This window comes from Pezoporus wallicus, unplaced genomic scaffold (genome assembly GCF_028554395.1).
Source record: "Pezoporus wallicus isolate ANWC-B61680 ecotype Strahan unplaced genomic scaffold, APGP_CSIRO_Pwel_v1 contig_4710, whole genome shotgun sequence".
In the NCBI taxonomy this organism is placed as follows: Eukaryota; Metazoa; Chordata; class Aves; order Psittaciformes; family Psittacidae; genus Pezoporus; species Pezoporus wallicus.
In genome coordinates this window covers 3245248-3262941 of record NW_026640647.1, presented here as the reverse complement: position 1 = coordinate 3262941, position 17694 = coordinate 3245248, and the positions used below count along the sequence as shown (strand labels likewise).

At 36.9% G+C, this 17694-nt stretch overlaps 1 protein-coding gene across 3 annotated transcripts in view; it reads left to right on the top strand.

Moving 5' to 3' along the window:
* Window positions 1-17694, top strand: part of DNAH7 (dynein axonemal heavy chain 7) — a 108500-nt gene that overhangs the window by 10169 nt on the left and 80637 nt on the right. For 2 of the 3 annotated variants that reach the window (XM_057419911.1, XM_057419910.1), the window contains exons 9-18: window positions 116-235; window positions 1989-2172; window positions 3615-3794; window positions 5088-5363; window positions 6875-7002; window positions 7182-7260; window positions 11921-12145; window positions 12961-13107; window positions 13702-14387; window positions 16286-16472. In XM_057419911.1, coding sequence (XP_057275894.1) covers window positions 116-235; window positions 1989-2172; window positions 3615-3794; window positions 5088-5363; window positions 6875-7002; window positions 7182-7260; window positions 11921-12145; window positions 12961-13107; window positions 13702-14387; window positions 16286-16472 — 2212 coding nt within the window. Of the gene's footprint in view, window positions 1-115; window positions 236-1988; window positions 2173-3614; window positions 3795-5087; window positions 5364-6874; window positions 7003-7181; window positions 7261-11920; window positions 12146-12960; window positions 13108-13701; window positions 14388-16285; window positions 16473-17694 lie in introns of those variants that run through there. The other variant, XM_057419912.1, reaches the window with a different exon arrangement.

Genomic DNA, 17694 nt, shown 5'->3' with positions numbered 1-17694 from the left:
TAAAAATCCTTTAAGCTTTGTGAAATATGAAGAGGGTTTTATGGAAAAAAAGAAAAGATTAAAAACCAAGTTAGAGTGAATATGCTCCTGAAGTATTCACGTTACATTGTTTCAGAAATTTCCGCCTTCTTGATACACAAATATTTCACAATCAACCAGAAGCTGAGGACCTCTCAGGATTCCAGAATAAAATCGTGAAGGAAATTGGAAAAGCCAGAGCGATTCTGTCTAAGAAGTATGATCCGGTGTATCTGTATTTTTTAAGTTAGAATTAAAGATTTACCTTTTCCTTCAGCTGTTTCTGAAACTCTGAATTTTCTGGAGGGAGAAGAAATGTCCCATTTTAGTCATACACATTGAAAAATGAGTTGTAGTGTTGTGAAATTCTCTGAGGCCTTCGAACAAAAGCTGTTGTGTGAATGTTGAACATGGTATCACAATTTGTGCACTTTCCTTATTCTAACTTTTGGTGGCATGTATTTTGCTCACTTCTTAGAGATCAGTGACACAACGTATTTCAGTCTGTTATGACAAAAGCTTTTGTTTTTTGGACCAATTTGTGCTCGATAAGTGAGAAAATAAAATGTTGCTACTACTAACGATTTCACAGAATAGTTAGGGTTGGAAAGTACCTTAAGATCATCTAGTTCCAAACCCCCTGCCATTGGCAGGGACACCTCACACTAAACCATGCCACCCAGGATTCTACCCACCCTGGCCTTGGACTCTGCCAGGGAATGAACATTCACAACTTCCCTGGGCACCCCATTCTAGTGCCTCACCCATAACTTTTGTTTGTTCAGTCCAAGATGTTTTAAAAGACAAAAGGCAGTTTTCTTGGTAGTGCGCTCAGTATGCTGCAGTTAAGTTTTCAAATAAAGTATCAAAATTGCTAGGTCTTTTTTTGATGTTTGTGGCCAGACTGCATTCACAGAAATACAGATCAACTAGGTTGGCAAAGACCTTTAAGATCATCAGGTACAAATTTTACTGTTTCAAGTAATGATGGGCTGGGAGGAACCCCAGAAACCCACAGCACGTTTACCAAGTTCCATGGTCACTTCTTAAAACCTTCCCAGATGCTGAAGTCAGGCAATTGCCTTGGGCTCCCAGCCACACATCCAGCAGTGCTGAGCTCACCCCAGGCTCTGCAAGCACAGACTGCCGGAATTTCATACCCTTTTCTTAGAATCAATGAGTGGTTTGGGTTGGAAGGGACCTTAAAGCTCATCTAGCCCCAACTCCCCCCTGCCACAGGTGGGGACACCCTCTACCAGACCAGGCATTGCTTGTATGCCTCTGATCTTTAATCAGTAATGCTTGATTCCTGCAGTTATATGTTACTGCATTTTTACTCAGGTTTTAATTAAATAACAGTTGAGACCACTATAGTCTCAAATAAGCTGTTTTTCATGCTATTAGCCTTGAAGGTTTTTATTTCCATGCTTGCCCATGGTTTTGTTACGTATTGCCTTTACTGTTTTCAGGTGTATTTCTTCCTGGCTCTAAAGATACCTTTCTGCTAATAACTGAAAGCTGTGCACTTCTGTGCTTTCTTCCTATTTCCCAGCAATACCAGAGCCAATTTCATTTTTGTTAAGGGCAAGTGGGCAGAATTCCCTTCGGATTGCGTTCATATCTTAACAGCTACTGAGGTTGCAAGGCTGCATAATGAACTGTATAACCCTGGCACTTAAGCGTGCTGCCTGCAAAGCCTTTCTTGCCTGATAAATAAGAGACCAAAGCAAGATAGCAAACTTGACTATCATACTATCTTTTATTTTAAATATGGTTCCATAATAATAGATAACATTTTCAGACACATGATTCTGTAGATTTCAAAGATACTACCATATGACATACTTGCGTTATATGGTTTCCCAAACATGCTGCAGCATCTTTTGACTGCATGTAATATGAGCAATTAACTTAAAAGATTAATTAATACTCATCACTTGAAAAACTTAAAGATATTGTATTTTTTTAAGTTGGCTTCCAGAAGTGCAGAAAATCTTTTACCAGGGAAATAAACGCAAACAAGTACCCAGCGGTGCCAGCACCAGGAAATTAGAGTCTTTCTTCGGTTCTGCTGCCACATTAATGACTCGTCAACTACAACATTTACTTTTACATTCAATTCAAGACTTTACAGATTTAATTGCTCAACCTGCAGTAAGTAGTCTTTCGTATGCATACTAGCAGCATTGTTTATCCATATACATACAGTTTGTTTCCTCTTTATTTTGCTTCTTTTGGAAAAACAATAGAAAAGTAAGTATAAACTTTAGTGGCATGTGCTTTCTGGAAAAAAAGTAATATTTTAGGAATGCATTTTTAGTAAGTAGAGTTAAAATAACTTTTTTTTTTCCTCATATAAGAAGGGAAATATCAGCATATTTTAAATCTGATATCCTCAAGAATATATTGCAGTTAGACATACAGTAGAAATCCATTAATATGAAGGCTGTTTGCATCTTGTGTAAGTGGTCTCTCTGTAATACCCATCTGCAGAGAAGTCTTATCCTCTCTTCTACTAGTAGGTGTCTGCTGCGTGCATTGGCAATCTAGTTCTTGGGGAAAGGTAAGCAAAAGAAGTTTCTCTTTTGCAGTCACATAACTTCTGTTGTAGGGGTAAATATTTTTTGTTGATATTTGATGTCTCGGAGTGCAACTGGGTCTTTGTTCAGCTTTTTGTTAATACAGACTTGCCATCAAATATCCACAGAACTCTGGCTCCAAATAATACTGATGAAACAATATGCAGAGAATATAAGTAAGGACTCACATTGTGGAGGCAGGGTATTTACTTTTTTATTCCTACTCCCTTGTAGTTGTTTTTAATACTTCTGAGATAAGTGAACTTTGCTGTATACAGTACTATTTTCTGCTATTATTATTTCTCAGTACCTATTTTGTTATCCTTCCCAATGATGATCCTATGCTACCTAGTAGTGATAAAATGTTTCCTCATGTTTGCTAATTTTTTATGTAGTTAGAATATATTAGCAGATACAGGAAAGTTAAGAGATGCCTGAATCAGATTAAAGATACGATAGAAAATCAAAACATACCACCAAGGACAAAAGCATATGCAAATTTTCATACTGGAATACATGGGAATCCATACTACAAATATAAACCTCATAATACTCAGTTTTGTGGATCAGATTCTTGATAAACAAGTATGATTGGATATAACACGTTCTTATTAGTAGTTTCATAGTGACTGCACCAAATGATGAATACATGTACTGCTGTACATGTAATAATTTTATATATTGCTACCTTTGTGAGGGCTACTGCTGTCAGGCTACTGTGTCTCAGTCTACGCAAACCAGTTTATAACAGTTGTTGGCTAGCATATAGGGGATGCCTCTAGTGCCTACTAAAAATAATGTGAACATAAGATTATGTGAATTGCATCAGAGACATATTTCCTACTTGCATGGGTATTTTTCTTACAATTATAGAATGTCATTTGCAGTTAAAAGCCTGGCAATTTGGAATGCATATGCTGGAGTAATTCTTAATGATCCTTTGAGTTTTCCTGCATGAGTTAGGTTAACTAATAATTTTCTTTCTTGTTGTTTTGTGTGTGTGTGTGTGTGTTTTAGAAATCATTCCAAGCCTACAAACAGCCAGGTTTAATCCTGAAGCCAGTCCTTCAGAATGACAATATAAAATTTGAACCTGACTTTTGTGACTACGAGGATACATTACTTAATATTTACACTATTATGATTCAAGCTGTCAGTGATATACCAAGAATTGAGACCAAGTTATTTTCTAAGTGGGTAAGAAGTTACAATACTCATGAGTTTTGTTTTATCATTATATTGTTGGTGCATTTAGTTCCTAGGTATTTTATTGAATAGCCCTACTGTCAGAACTTGCATAGTGATATTACAATACTCTTTCAGGATATTTGGAACAATCTGAAATAATCTTAATTTTATTAATAAAAAGCCTAATAAGTGTTCTCTAACAAATAAAAAGCCATGAATGCTATTTTCCCCTATGAGCTATTGTCTGCAGCAGCTGCTACAAACGTACTACAAACAAAATGGATGTATTTAAATTTTAAACATATTTCTGCAGTATTCTCGAAAATGCCTTCTATTTTGGTACTGGAAAGGATGATGTCTTTTAAATATGGGAACTTTTGAGCAGATTATCCTTACAGATAATAAACTATAATTTTTAAGCTGTTGATATTTTAGTTGGTTTATGCATTCAGCCAGGTTAAAATGATAATTCAAACAGGAAACAATCCAAGTTAAGTAAAACCATATTGTGAAATAATAGTGATGATAATGTATCTACTTCTTTTAGGATTGTGTGTTATTTTCAGTATAGCAATCTTAGTTTTCGTGGTGGAGAGTGAAAGTAATGCCCTATGCTGGATCTTAATCATTTCCCAGAGAGCTGTGGGAGGTGAATGTTTCTTTTTCCTGAAGGAACATAATTTGGACATTCTGTTGTCCTTTCTGTTTAGCACCAAGTTGATTTTTAAATAACTAACTCTCACCATTTTTGTTAATATGCTTGAACACATGACCAGGCAGAAACCTGAGTAGTATCCTATGCTTTATAAAAGCACTAACCAGTAACCTGTCAAAAGACAAATGGAACATCCCAAGCATGTCTAAATGTACGAGAGCAAGGCTCTAGATCTTCTGGAGGTCTGCAGGAAAGTGTTTTCAGTATTAGTAATGTTATAGATTCATCAGTTGATAGCGAAATTGAAGCTGTGCTTGTGATTCAGGAAGAATAAAGTCCATGTAGATTAAATTTAAAATTGTTGATGGAATTATTTTGGGTAAATAAATAAGAATGAATTTCTGCAAGTAGCAGCTCTGATTTCTTATTTGTTGGAGGCAAACATCTGTAAGTTAAGACTTAAAGAAAAAGTATGGCAGTAGACTGTAAATAGCTGTATCTACAAAATTAGGCTTATAGTTGGACTCTAATTAGAAAGATTTTAAGTAACAGTTGATTTTTTTTCTGTCCATGTTTAACTTCCATGACATAAGTGAGCTACAGACATAACTGTAATTTGAAAATGCTTTTGTGTTTTTTTTTCAAAGCCAAAAGGTGAGTTTTCATCAACTGTCTTGAAGCCCATTATCCTGGATGAGATCTTGGATGAGTATAAGAAAAGGATCAGAGAAGAAATTATCAAAGAGAGTGCTGCACCTGTGGAACATCTCAAGCTATATGATAAGTACAGCTTCCTAATAAACAAACAAGCTGAACGAGATATTGATCAATTCCTGTCGGGGGAATATACCTTTGAAGAAATGAAAACAGAAATTATAAAGTACCAGAAACTTGCAGAGGAAATAAAATGTACTTCTGGGAAGGTAAATGATAAAAATGTTCAAAAAGAGAAAAATGCATATAATTTGAATGTTGATTTTGTGCTTATGAATGTCATCAAAGGTGCTGATAATTGGCTGTGAGATAATTAAAGTGAAATAGAATATTTTTTTTTTAGCATTTCTGGGGCGTATTTGTCATATTAAACAAGAGTTATTTTTGTTAGAAATTGTTTTGGGGCTTCTGAAGGCATTCAGAGTATGTTCCTCTTAGATGCTAAGGAGTAAGATAAAGTGTGGGTCCAGCCACCTACAAATTCCTTCCAAGCGTCTAAGGCAGAGAGAGGATCTTTAAGATGAACCACACATTTTTTTTTGTCCCTGTAAGGATATCCTGTGGTAAGAATTCTTTGTGCATCCATTCTGAAAAAGAACTCGAAAGGCTAAAGTCGTTTTCCTTACATTGTTTCTCTTGTAACACTCAGTGCTGTCGTGGTTTAAACTCAGTCAGCCATGCAGTTTCGCTTGCTTACTCTCCCCCCTTCCTCCCCGCCCAGCTCCTGGAGGGATAGGGAGGAGAATCGAAAGAATGTAACTCCCATGGGTTGAGATAAGAACAGTTTAGTAACTAAGGTATAACACAAATCACTACTGCTACCACCAATAATAATAATGATAAAGGAAATAACAAGGGAAGAGAATACCACTGCTCACCACCCGCTGACCGATAATTAGCCCAACCCGGTAGTGAACTAGCCCTTCCAGGTGACGCCCAGTTTACATCCTGGGCATGATGTGCTGTGGTATGGAATACCCATTTGGCTAGTTTGGGTCAGGTGACCTGTCTGCTTCCTCCCAGCTTCCCCTCCTCCCTGGCAGAGCATGAGACTCACAAAGTCCTTGGTCAGAGTAAACGTCACTGAGCAACAACTAAAAACATCGGTGTTATTAGTGTTGTTCCCAGGCCCAAAGTCAAAAACACAGTGCTGCACCAGCTACTAAGAAGGAGAAAAATGCCTGCTACTGCTGAACCCAGGACAAGTGCAAACCTCACTTCTGGAGAAACTAGTACTTACAGGCCTGTCATGAGGGCGTCTGTGTGTTGAAGTAGAGGTTACTTGCCCACTAGTCAAAGAAAGCATTGGATGCAGGGACCCACTGGGAGGTAGAGTCCCTTTTTAATTCTAAGGAATGTCATGTGCCTCTAACAGTAACACAAGATTACCATATTTTAGATGTATCTCAAACTGTAATTTCACCAGACAACATTCCCTGCTCTTCATTTATGTAGATGCCCTTCATTTTTGAGGAATTAGATTTTTCTTGTTAATGTCAAAAGCAATAGAGGTAAGATTTAGGTGAAGTTTGATGTACAAATACAGAACAGTTACTTGCAACTGTGGCTTTTTCTTTCCCTTCTTCACTTGAAAGTTTGAAAAGTATTTTATGGTTTAACTAAATTACTAGATGAGATCCCTGGTATTCTGCTTATGACAGTGAGAGAAAACAGGTAAAAGCTCTTCAGTGTTCTGACACCTGTTGTATTTGTATTGCAGCGCCTCCGTCTAGGATTGTTTGAATTGCATTGTGATGATTTAATAAATACTTTGGGAAGGCGAGCAGAAAATATTCGTGAAAAAGTGATTTCCAAAATGCTTGACGATCTTCAAGACATAAATATGAGGTAACTCCCAAACGGAAAATGTCTATTGAAATGCATTTAATTTTGTTTACACTGTTGAATCTTTTTAATTTTCAAAGGATGTGTTGATCTTGTTTCTGCTGTTATAAATGTATGTGATTGGTCCAAGGATGATTAAAACAAAACACAAGTGCCAAACTGTTTTTTGATGTATTTTTCAGACTATGTGATGAGTATGAGAGAATATCAGAAAAAGCCCTTTCTCTTCCGGCTAACACGCAGGAACTAATGGAGCTTAAGGTACTCTTCTTTTTTCATGAGTCCAAGATACAAGTAGCTACTAATACTTTTGCTCTGGCCTTAAGCAGTTAAGATACGCAGGTTACCCCCTTTACAGGTATGATCCTGGCCTTGTTAAAGTCACTGGTGTCACTGTGTCTTTTATTGCAAAATAAAAAAGGACAGGTCTTTGGCCATGAGGCTGAATGTCATATCCTGGCCCTTATACATAACAGTTAAACTAGTTTTTCCCCACCAAAACACCATGGCTGTGATCAGACTGCCAATTTGGAGTAGTTCACTGTCTGTGCTATCACTCTTGCATTATTGGCAAGAGTGCCATTTAGCATGGACCAAAGTCCTGTAGAGTGGCTTCTTCAAAGTAGGGGGTGTGCAGCCCAGAGGGTGCACAAGGTGATCCATTGAAGTATATGACTTAATAGTATTTACTTCTTATCTAAAAAAGTGAGAAAGAAATTGAGCTTTACCAATATTTGATCTCATCTATGTGTCAGAGGGTCCTGTGTCATGTACATATGTGAGGTTTCCTGAAGAAAGAGTGGGTGTTCCACAGCGAAAGGGGATTCACAGTGGCACCCTCAGTTCTTCACTTGCTGTCAATGTATTACCATATATTGCAGTTTGCCTGCCCAGTTAAATAGATTTGTGGATTATGTTACCTAGTTTTAATTAACCTAACTCTCACAAAATGGGCAACTGGCTTAAAAAGATCATTATAGAATCATAGAATGGTTTGGGTTGGAAGGGACCTCAGAGGTCATCTAGTTCCAACCCTCCTGCCAAGGGCAGGGACACCTCCTGCTAGATCAGGTTGTTCAAAGCACCATCCAGCCTGGCCTTGAACTTCTAGGGATGGGGCAGCCACCCCTAGACAGCTTCTCCAGGCAACCTGTTCCTGTGCCTCATCACCCTCACAGTAAAATACCCTCAAAGAAACTGTAGATTGAAGATAATACTGATAATGTGAGCACAAGTGATCGAGAAAGCGTCAGAGCTGATGCTTCTATCCCTAATACGAGCCCTGCATTGTCCACATTACAAAGTAAAAATGATGGTTCTAATCAGATTTGACTAGTTGGCAAAAAAAAACCCCAAACCAAATTGGAATTATCAGCCAGAGTATTTGAAGTATGAGTTCACATTTGCTATTGTTAATGATGAACTTTGCCTAAAATGTCTCTTGTGCCTTGAGACATTGGTTAATGATAGCATGAAATCATCACACTTAGCAAAACATGTAAAAACTAAGCATCTGGCTCATGAAAAGAAACCTCTACAGTTTTTCAGTGATGTTTCAAGTCATGCTATACTTAATCCAGTACTCTAGAAAATGTAACCATCCGTGCTAGAAGACTCAGAAGCCTCTTTTTACTCTATGGTAAGAGAAAAAAGTACATACCACTGGGGAAGCATTTGTTCTTCTTGCTATCTGAATAGCTGAAATAATACATGAAAAACAGTATGGTGACAAACTCAAGTGCATTTCTGTTGGAAGGCACATAGAAAACATTGCTGAAGATTTGTAGAAACAAGTATTTGAACAAGTTATGCAGTGTGGAGATCTGCTGTACAGCTGGGTGAAAGTACAGGGGTTTATTATGTGTCAGTTTATGGTATTTGCTAGATTCTGTTTCAATAATGACATACATGAAGAACTACCTTTTTCTGAGCCACTTAAAGATGAGTTATGTATTTCTCTTTAACGGAATACAAGTGTTCCTAATTTTGCTGACCTACTGGCAAGTGGCTGTCGGTAACATGTTACCTTGCAGATATTTTGGTAAAATAATGACAATCTGTCATTCGGGGTGCAGGTGACATCTTTCAGAATGAGTGAGAAATGAACTGCTTTTCAAAAGAAAATCCTGCTTTGGAGAGAGAATTTTGAAAATAGATGTTTGAAAATGCTTCCATTGTTATGTGATTTTGTTGCTGAAAACTGTGCCGCTCCTCCACCCCCCATACCTGTACACTTTAAAAGCTTGGTAACACAATTTTCTGAGCTGTTTTAGTGGGGTTTGAGTGCATTTGTTAAAAATGCAACACTTCCCAGTTAGTTTGCAAGAACAACTGAGTGGCGGCAGGGAAGATAGAAATTTGCTAGATTAAGCGTTTGCATAATTGGTGGATGGGATCACAATTTATTAAGCACAGCCAATGACGCAATTCTTCCATTTGGATCTGTGTATCTTTGAGGGTTGTTTTTTGTTTTTTTTTGTTTTTTTTTATTATGACAGCCACTAAAACATATTGAAATAAACTGAACTTAGAACAAGACCTTTGAATCTCTGAATCTCAAAGTATTAGATAAAGCACATTTGATCATATTGCTTTCATTAGATATATTATTAATAATAGTTTTATTAATATTCAATGTATTCCTTTAATCTTCATGTAATCCTTATTTAATTTCTATTGTGCATGCTTTTTTGTGCACACAATATGTTAGTACAGTAAAAACTAAGCATCTGGCTCATGAAGAGAAACCACTACAGTTTTTCAGTGGTGTTTCTCAAGTGATGTTTGCTAAAACGTGTTTATAATATATATATATATATATGTATCATATATGATATATGCATTGCTTTCCTGGTAGAACAAGTGAGCTTTTCACTATAGTGTGTGAGTGTATACCTGTAAATAAATACAGATATGTTGGGGGTCCATGATGAAAGAGTCCTTGCTGGCAAGAATGTGTGATCAAGAGCACTGGAGACCATTCCTGTGGGGGAGCATGCTAGCAAGCAGTGTGGCTGGCTGGAACAGTGATTGAGCCTGTTAGCAATATACATATTTAGTTAGTAATATAGATATTACCTAGAAGTTTTTTTCACTCATTTTCAGGAAGCAATGTGTTTTTAAATGATAGCTCGGAATAAGTGCATGGTTGTATTTCTATCCCCATCTGCCTATTGCAACCGGCTAGCAAGTTATTTCTGTAGTGCGGGCAACATGCCAATAGAATTAAATTAAGACTGTGTGTTTTTCAGGCTTCTGAACAGATAGCGTAGTCAAACAGCAAATACCCCTTAGTTCTCCTAAATTAAATTCAAGTAATTAAATTACATGTGGAACACTCCAAATATTCATTCCTAATATTCTAAACTAATTAAAGAGTTGAAACCTGAGGTGCATGGAACTTTAGTATGTATTTAATAATTAATTTCTTCATGAGAAAACTTTAAAAAACACTCATTGGCAAGTTGTACTAAGTAATTTTACCTTTACATCCTTTGTTAAATGATGATTTAAAATTTAGCAGGTGTAGGGTTTGCAGTTTGATAACTGTAAAATCCCATCGCACTTACAAATACTACTTTTGTAATCAAAACCCTGCTGTTTCTTTGATGTATTCTAACTTCAGATCAGCAAAGCACTTATATTTGCACTTGAAAGGTAGTGTGACTTAGTCTCTTGCTGTTCAGCAATGTTCTGATGTATGTGCCCACTATTAAATGTGTGGAATGTAGAAATGTGCTGAAAATAAATCGAGTTTCTGAGTGGTTGGATAAATTTGTGTCCGAGTGATTTGAACTTTTGCTTAAAGTTTATCATGGAATATACTGAAGTAACTTTTTCAAGTAAAAAGTAAAATCTTTAGATGTTGAACTGTGTGCTGAGAGTATGGCACTATGCTATAATTTTGTGTTGGAGAATAAACAAATTGCATGTAATCATGGGTAGTATATAATAAAAGTACCAGCGTGAAACCCCTTCTAATAGTTTTTCCGTCTGATTGCTGAAAAGTTTTAATAGTCTTTGGGGATTCTTTTACTAGCCAAATATTCTCTTGATCTATACCAATGAGTATATTCTGAAGCATGGAAACTGCTGTTACAAGAGCGAAAGTGTAGATTTGCTGGACAATTTATCCCTACCTAAAAAGCCTTTCCAGTGATGTCACGTCGTCATCATTTAAAAATTTTCTATATGTTCAATTGATGAATATCAAGTAGTATTTACATATACTGGTATACTATTGATCTGTCCAATTGGCCAACATTTTTACTAATACAGCTCTTGTTAAGAATGTTTCAGGGTGCTTCATAAAGGATTATAGTTTAAACTGGTCTGTGTTGTCGTTCTAAGAGTGCCATACAGAACACTATGTGTGTCAGTGCAGTTTACTACCATCTCTTGAGATCTGAAAGAACAGTGTAATTTTTATTTTAATTATACTGAGCAGTACAGTGGATGCTTATATTCCTTACATTCTTACTGGTAGGGAAGACCTAATTTTACATTGGGCCATGCGGTACTTCCCTTTCTGAAGTGTGTCATTCTTTTCTCTTGTGGTTATTATACTGATTTTTTGCCAGTAGCAAAATGTTTTCTTTCCCAAACCTGCAGCACTTACAACAGGCTGTCTGGATTGGCTTCCATTACTCCAAACCTTTGTGCATGCAGCTTCACCCATTCTTTGGAGTTTTATTCAATAAAATAGCTAGTAGGGCAGTTGTATTAAAAATCTGTATGCTTTTAAAATGGCTAGTACCATGCTGTTCTGAATAAACACCTTTTCAGGTCATGTTTTTTTCAAATTTATTTAATTTTCCTTGTAAAAAATTGGCTTTTAAAGTTTAGTTATTAACTATTTCATGCATTATTTTGTCATTAAATGATATAAAAAAAGTCTTGATTTTTAATTTATATTCCCCAGGACGCTGTTAAGAACATACAAACGTGTGACTTAATTGAATTGGAGCAGAAATTAGTGGATGCTGTAAAATACATTGTTTTCCTGGTAGATTGCATCAGCTTTTCACCAGCAGACATTCGACTGAACAGTAGTGTTTTTCAGTGGCATGATCGAATGCCAGCTATCTTTGAAGACCACAGGAAGATAGTTGAAGAAAAAACTGTGCAGTTTCAAGGAGAGCTTAAGGTTTGTGATGACAATATTTTAAAAGTCCTTGAGCTCCTAATTTTGGATGCTGTATAGGACATGGCATAATGGATTGAATAACCACTTTTGTTTTCCCGTACATTTTTAAAAGAAGTTTGAAGTAGATAGTTTTGTATTATTCTTGGTACTAACTAATTTTTCCAGCTTGCCACTCGTTTCTTTTTCACATATCCATGAGTACTGCAAGAGAAGCCGCATCTTCTTACATTTTGTACTCTGGAAGCTATTTGGTGACAGAACTCCCAGCAATGTTGATGAAAGTTGTCTGTATATGACATAGTAAAATTCAGATACATCCTTTAAAGACATATGGCTTAAATCAAGCCATATATAAGCAGTCCCTTTAAAGTCAGTGGCAGGATATGAAATTTTTGTGATAGCTCAGAAAACTGCCAAACAAATCTTGCATTTATTTCTAAGTGTGATTTTGCTGTTAAGGTAGTTTTGTAACGTAAGTGCATCTTGATCTGGACTGGTTTATATGTTTTTATTTTTTAAACTGTTACACTTTACCTGCATTTCTGATCCCAGAAAATAGAAATTTTTGTGGCCGACTATATCCTATGACACAGAACCCTCTGTCAGCCCAATAAATAACTATAGATAACAGCAGGAGACGGGGCAAATTCTGTTATTAGAGTGGAATAGATACTCATGCAAATATGTTGGATATCTTGGATATTCTTTAAGTATAAAGTGTCCTACTGTAGCAAATCAGAATAGTTATTCCTTTTTTTACAGAATTTATTGTGATTTTTTTAAAATGGGTCTGTGTTTGCTTGATGTTTAATTAGATGCACTGTCAGCAATTTTCTGAGGAACTAGAAAGCTACGCTAAGCAGGTTGAAGAATTTAGCACATTTGGAGATGTTCAGGAACTCGACAAGTATTTGAAGAAAGCTCAAGCATTAAATGCAAAATTGGATGTTGCTGGTGAAAAGGTACATGTTATAGTCGAATATAGTCCAATAGTATAAATTATAAATTTTAATATTTGTGTTATCAGAATCATCAGTTTGCTTATTACTGCTGTTACTGAGATGTGGCAAAATAATTCTTAATTCAGTTATAAAATACATGCTTTATGATTTAAACTGCAAATTTACTGAGCACAGTGATTTGTTACTATGTGGTCTTGCGTTAATATGGCAGCACTTTGCATAATGAAAGAGTGAATTAAGTTTACATGGGTTTGCGTAGAAATTATAATTTTATGTACTTGGAAGTGCAATTCCTGATGCTCAGTATTACCTCCCATCTGTTAAAGCCTTCATGGTAATGCAAATTCTAGTGGAATAGCCAGGTACCATTTTTAATCTGTAAGCATATTCCTCTATTGACTAGCATGAATGCTGAGCTGTTACTGTTAGTTTGCTTTGACTGCAGTCAGTGGCAGCAATTATAGTTGCTGGTTTAGTAACTCAAAACTTAATTTGAAGCTTGTTGAAGACACCAGAAAACCTCCCTAATCCCTGTTGTAACAACCTGGTATCACAGACAGCTTTGTATTTCACCCCTCATTTATATTTCAACAGATGGATCAGTTTAATTCAGAAGAAGAGTCCTTTGGATGGCCAGTATCTCAGTTCCCTCAGCATAGAAGCATCCGGAATACTCTTGCTCCATATCTTTGTCTCTATGATATGGCTGTTGAATTCAACAGAAAACATGAAGGCTGGACAGAGGGATCATTTGCAGAAGTGGATGCAGACAAAGTAGAAGCAGATGTAGGAAGCTACTGGCAGGGACTGTATAAACTAGAAAAATCCTTCCAAAATTCTCCAAATGCATTAGCAATAACAAGACAGGTTAGATCAAAAGTAGAGGAATTCAAACACAATATTCCTCTAATCCAGGTGATTTGTAATCCTGGTTTGCAAGAAAGGCACTGGAAAGAGATGTCAAAAATTGTTGGTTTACCACTGTCTCCTTCTGAAGACTCAAATCTCTTGTCATATATTAACATGAATCTTGAACCATACCTGGAAAAGTTTGAGACCATCAGTGAAACAGCCAGCAAAGAGCATTCACTTGAGATGGCTTTAGTGAAAATGATTTCTGAATGGGGTGAAATGGAGTTCAGTCTCCATATCTATCGAGACACGGGAAGCTATATTTTGTCATCTGTGGATGATATTCAGCTGTTACTGGATGATCACATTGTCAAAACTCAGACTATGAGAGGCTCTCCGTTTGTTAAGCCTTATGAAACGAGAATAAGGTATTTTTTTTTGTTTTTCTAATAGTCACCAAGTAGTGTTACCAAATAAGAAATCTTTTCTGCTTCATCTGGAGGGGCTTCAGTTGATTTTATTTATCCCCTCAAGCAGTGAATTAATCTCGTTTTGAAAGGGTAAAGCTTTAGTCACCTACATGCTGTTTAATCCCATAAAGATGATTTTGGAAAAAAAGTCTTTTAATTAATATGGGAAGTGCTAATGCATTGGAGAGGTTACTAAACATTTTTAACATGCTCTGGTACTTAAGGTACTACATGCATCATACCATTATATTTGTTTTACCAGGTGAAAGATAACTGAGGTGTAAAAGGAAAGGTTCTAGACTAAGAGAATATAGTCTAAGCTTCCTACCTAAATTATAAAACTGCTGAATCTTTTAGCTCTTCATTAAAAATATTCGGTCTTATGTAAGGAGATAAAGAAAATGAAGACAAATATCGGCAGAGTGATGAAAGGTTATATTTTATTTTTTTTAATGCAGAAAATTAAATTCTAAAACTTAGCATTGCTTGTTAAAATTTCCATACTTCCATCTTTGAGCATAGATTTTAATCTGGTTTTATCTCTTTCACCTGAAGTTGGGCTATAGTTATTTAGTTATATAGGTACCTCCAAACTCCTATTAACCTGCAGAAATGCTATTTCAGATTTTAGCACGTGTTAATAAATATGAATATATATGTACCTATACAGACATGTACTTTCCAATAGCATTATTAAGTGAATGCAAAGCATTAATTCTCTAATTACTACTCTACTATAGTGTAAGACTTCCTTTCTTATTATTGTTAAATGGTAGGTTTTCCCTATGAAAAAGAGGAAGCACGCCTCGGTAATTTCATCAAGAGTTGTTTGGTGACAGCATTTTTAATAATGTAAGCTATTACTGTTAATTCAGACTTTGAGATCTAGGCAATAACAGAATGGTTGCTTTTCTCAATAACCCAACAAAGCAGGTAGAATTCTGGATTGCTGCCAGAGATTATTCCAAATTCCTCATCTTCATTATGGTGCATTTTTGGTGGAAGCAAATTAACTGAGCTGCCTAACTTACCTCTTGGAAAGCTGCATTTTTCTCTAGCTCTTGGTAAAAGCAAAATCAACAGAGGCGATTACTGTAGACTTCTTGTGCAGCAAATCAGGCTAGGTGAATATAATTTCTGTTGGTATCTTAAAACATACCTGTTGTACTTGCTGAATATGCAAATTTCCAAAAAGACTATAGCAGTCTGCTGGTGTGGCTTAATACTAGCTAACAATTACCATGCAACCGCTTGCTCACTTCCCCCTGCTCCTCAATGGAACGGGGAGGAGAATCAGAAAAAAGATAAAACCCATGAGTTGAGATAAGAGCAGTTTAATAATTAAAATAAGGTATAATATACTGCTACCACCAATAATAATAATGAAAAGGGAAATAACAAAAAGAGAGATAAAATAAACCAAAACTCAAACAACAACAAACAACTCTGATGCATAATACAGTTGCTCACCAGGTGCTGACGGATACCCAGCCCACCCTGAGCAGCAATTCGGGTTTCCTGGTAACTCCCCCCAGTTCATATACTGGGCATGCTCTGGTACAGAATACCCCTTTGGCTAGTTCGGATCAGGTGTTCTGTCTCTGCTTCCTCCCAGCTTCCAGTGCCCCTCCTCACTGGCAGAGCATGAGACTGAAAAGACCTTGATCAGGTAAGTGCTACTGAGCAACAAGTAAAACATTGGGGTGTTATCAGCATTGTTCTCAGAGTGAAGACAAAAGCATAGCACTGCATCAGCTACTAGGAAGAAAATTAACTGTCCTGGATGAAACCAGGACAACTGAAAATGTTTTACAGGAAGTATCAATTCATGCATTTAAACTAATACTGTTTTATAGGGAATGGGAAGGAAAGCTGTTGTTGGTACAGGATATCCTGGATGAATGGCTGAAGGTACAGGCTACTTGGCTTTATTTGGAGCCAATTTTCAGTTCTCCCGACAACATGGCTCAGATGCCTGAAGAAAGTAGACGATTCACTACTGTGGTTAGGACATGGAAAGAAGTAATGAAATCAGTTTTAGAGGTAAGTACTGCTGTCCTAAGAATATAGAGTGAATTTGTAGTATGTTCTGATAACAGAGTAATCTGCTTTCTGTTTCATCTTAGCCTCCTTTCTTAGGTTCTTTAAAAAATGATTTTGCAGAACTGTTTCACATAGGACCATAGAAACACTGATTGGGACGGGCCACCACTGTTAGCCTGACTTGTTTCTGAAAGCAGAACTTTTGCCAGCACTACATGAGGTCAGCCACAGCATTGTGTAGCCAAATTTCAAAAATCTCCAAGGACAGACATTTCTTGGAATTACCTCCAGAGAATTCAGTGCTGCAGTACCTTCCTAGTGAATACTTTTTTTCTTAATGTCCACGCTGAACCTCCCAGGCAAAGATTTCTATCTATTGCCCCTTGTTGCACTGCTGAGAAGTTGGCTCTTCACTTTCCACTTGGAATCATAGAACAGTTTGGGTTGGAAAGGACCTTAAGATATCTAGTTCCAACCGCTCTGTCATGGGCCGGGACACCTCCCCCTAGATGATGTTGCACAAGGGTCTGTCCAGCCTGGTCTTGAATGCTGCCAGGGATGGAGTTTTTACCACTTCTTTGGGCAACCTGTTCACCAAGTTGAACAAGTCCAGCTCTCCCAGTGTCTTCTCATAGGGTGCATGGCCCTGTACCTGGGAAGGCATAACCCCATACATCAGTACAGATAAGGGCTGACCTTCTGGGAAGTAGCTCTGTGGAGAGGGTGTTGGTGGACCACAAGTTGTCCATGAGGCAGCTGTCTGCCCTTGTGGCTAAGGCCAGTGATAACCTGGGCTGCATTAGGAAGAGCATTGCCAGCAGGTTGAGAGAGGTGGTCCTCCCTCTACCCTGCCCTGGTGAGGCCACGTCTAGAGCACTGTGTCCAGTACTGATTGTTCCATTTGAAAAATGCTGTTTGCATATTGAATGATAGAGATGCCTCTGTAACTTTAAACTGTTTAGATATTTAACTTGCTTCAAAAGTACTATTCTCATCTACTGTAAATCCATACATAAGGCAATTTTCAGATGCTATTACTGCACATGCTTGGCAGTTCAAATGTTACTGTCTTGTCAGTCTGCTTTGACGCTTTCCAGAAGTTAGCATAGTTATTAGAATCAATTCGTAAGAATGTATTTTTGTTTCAGTAGTTAGATTTATATTTCTGGATACTGTGTGCTGAATGATCTCTTTTGAGAAAATCTTCAAATATTCAGTGCTA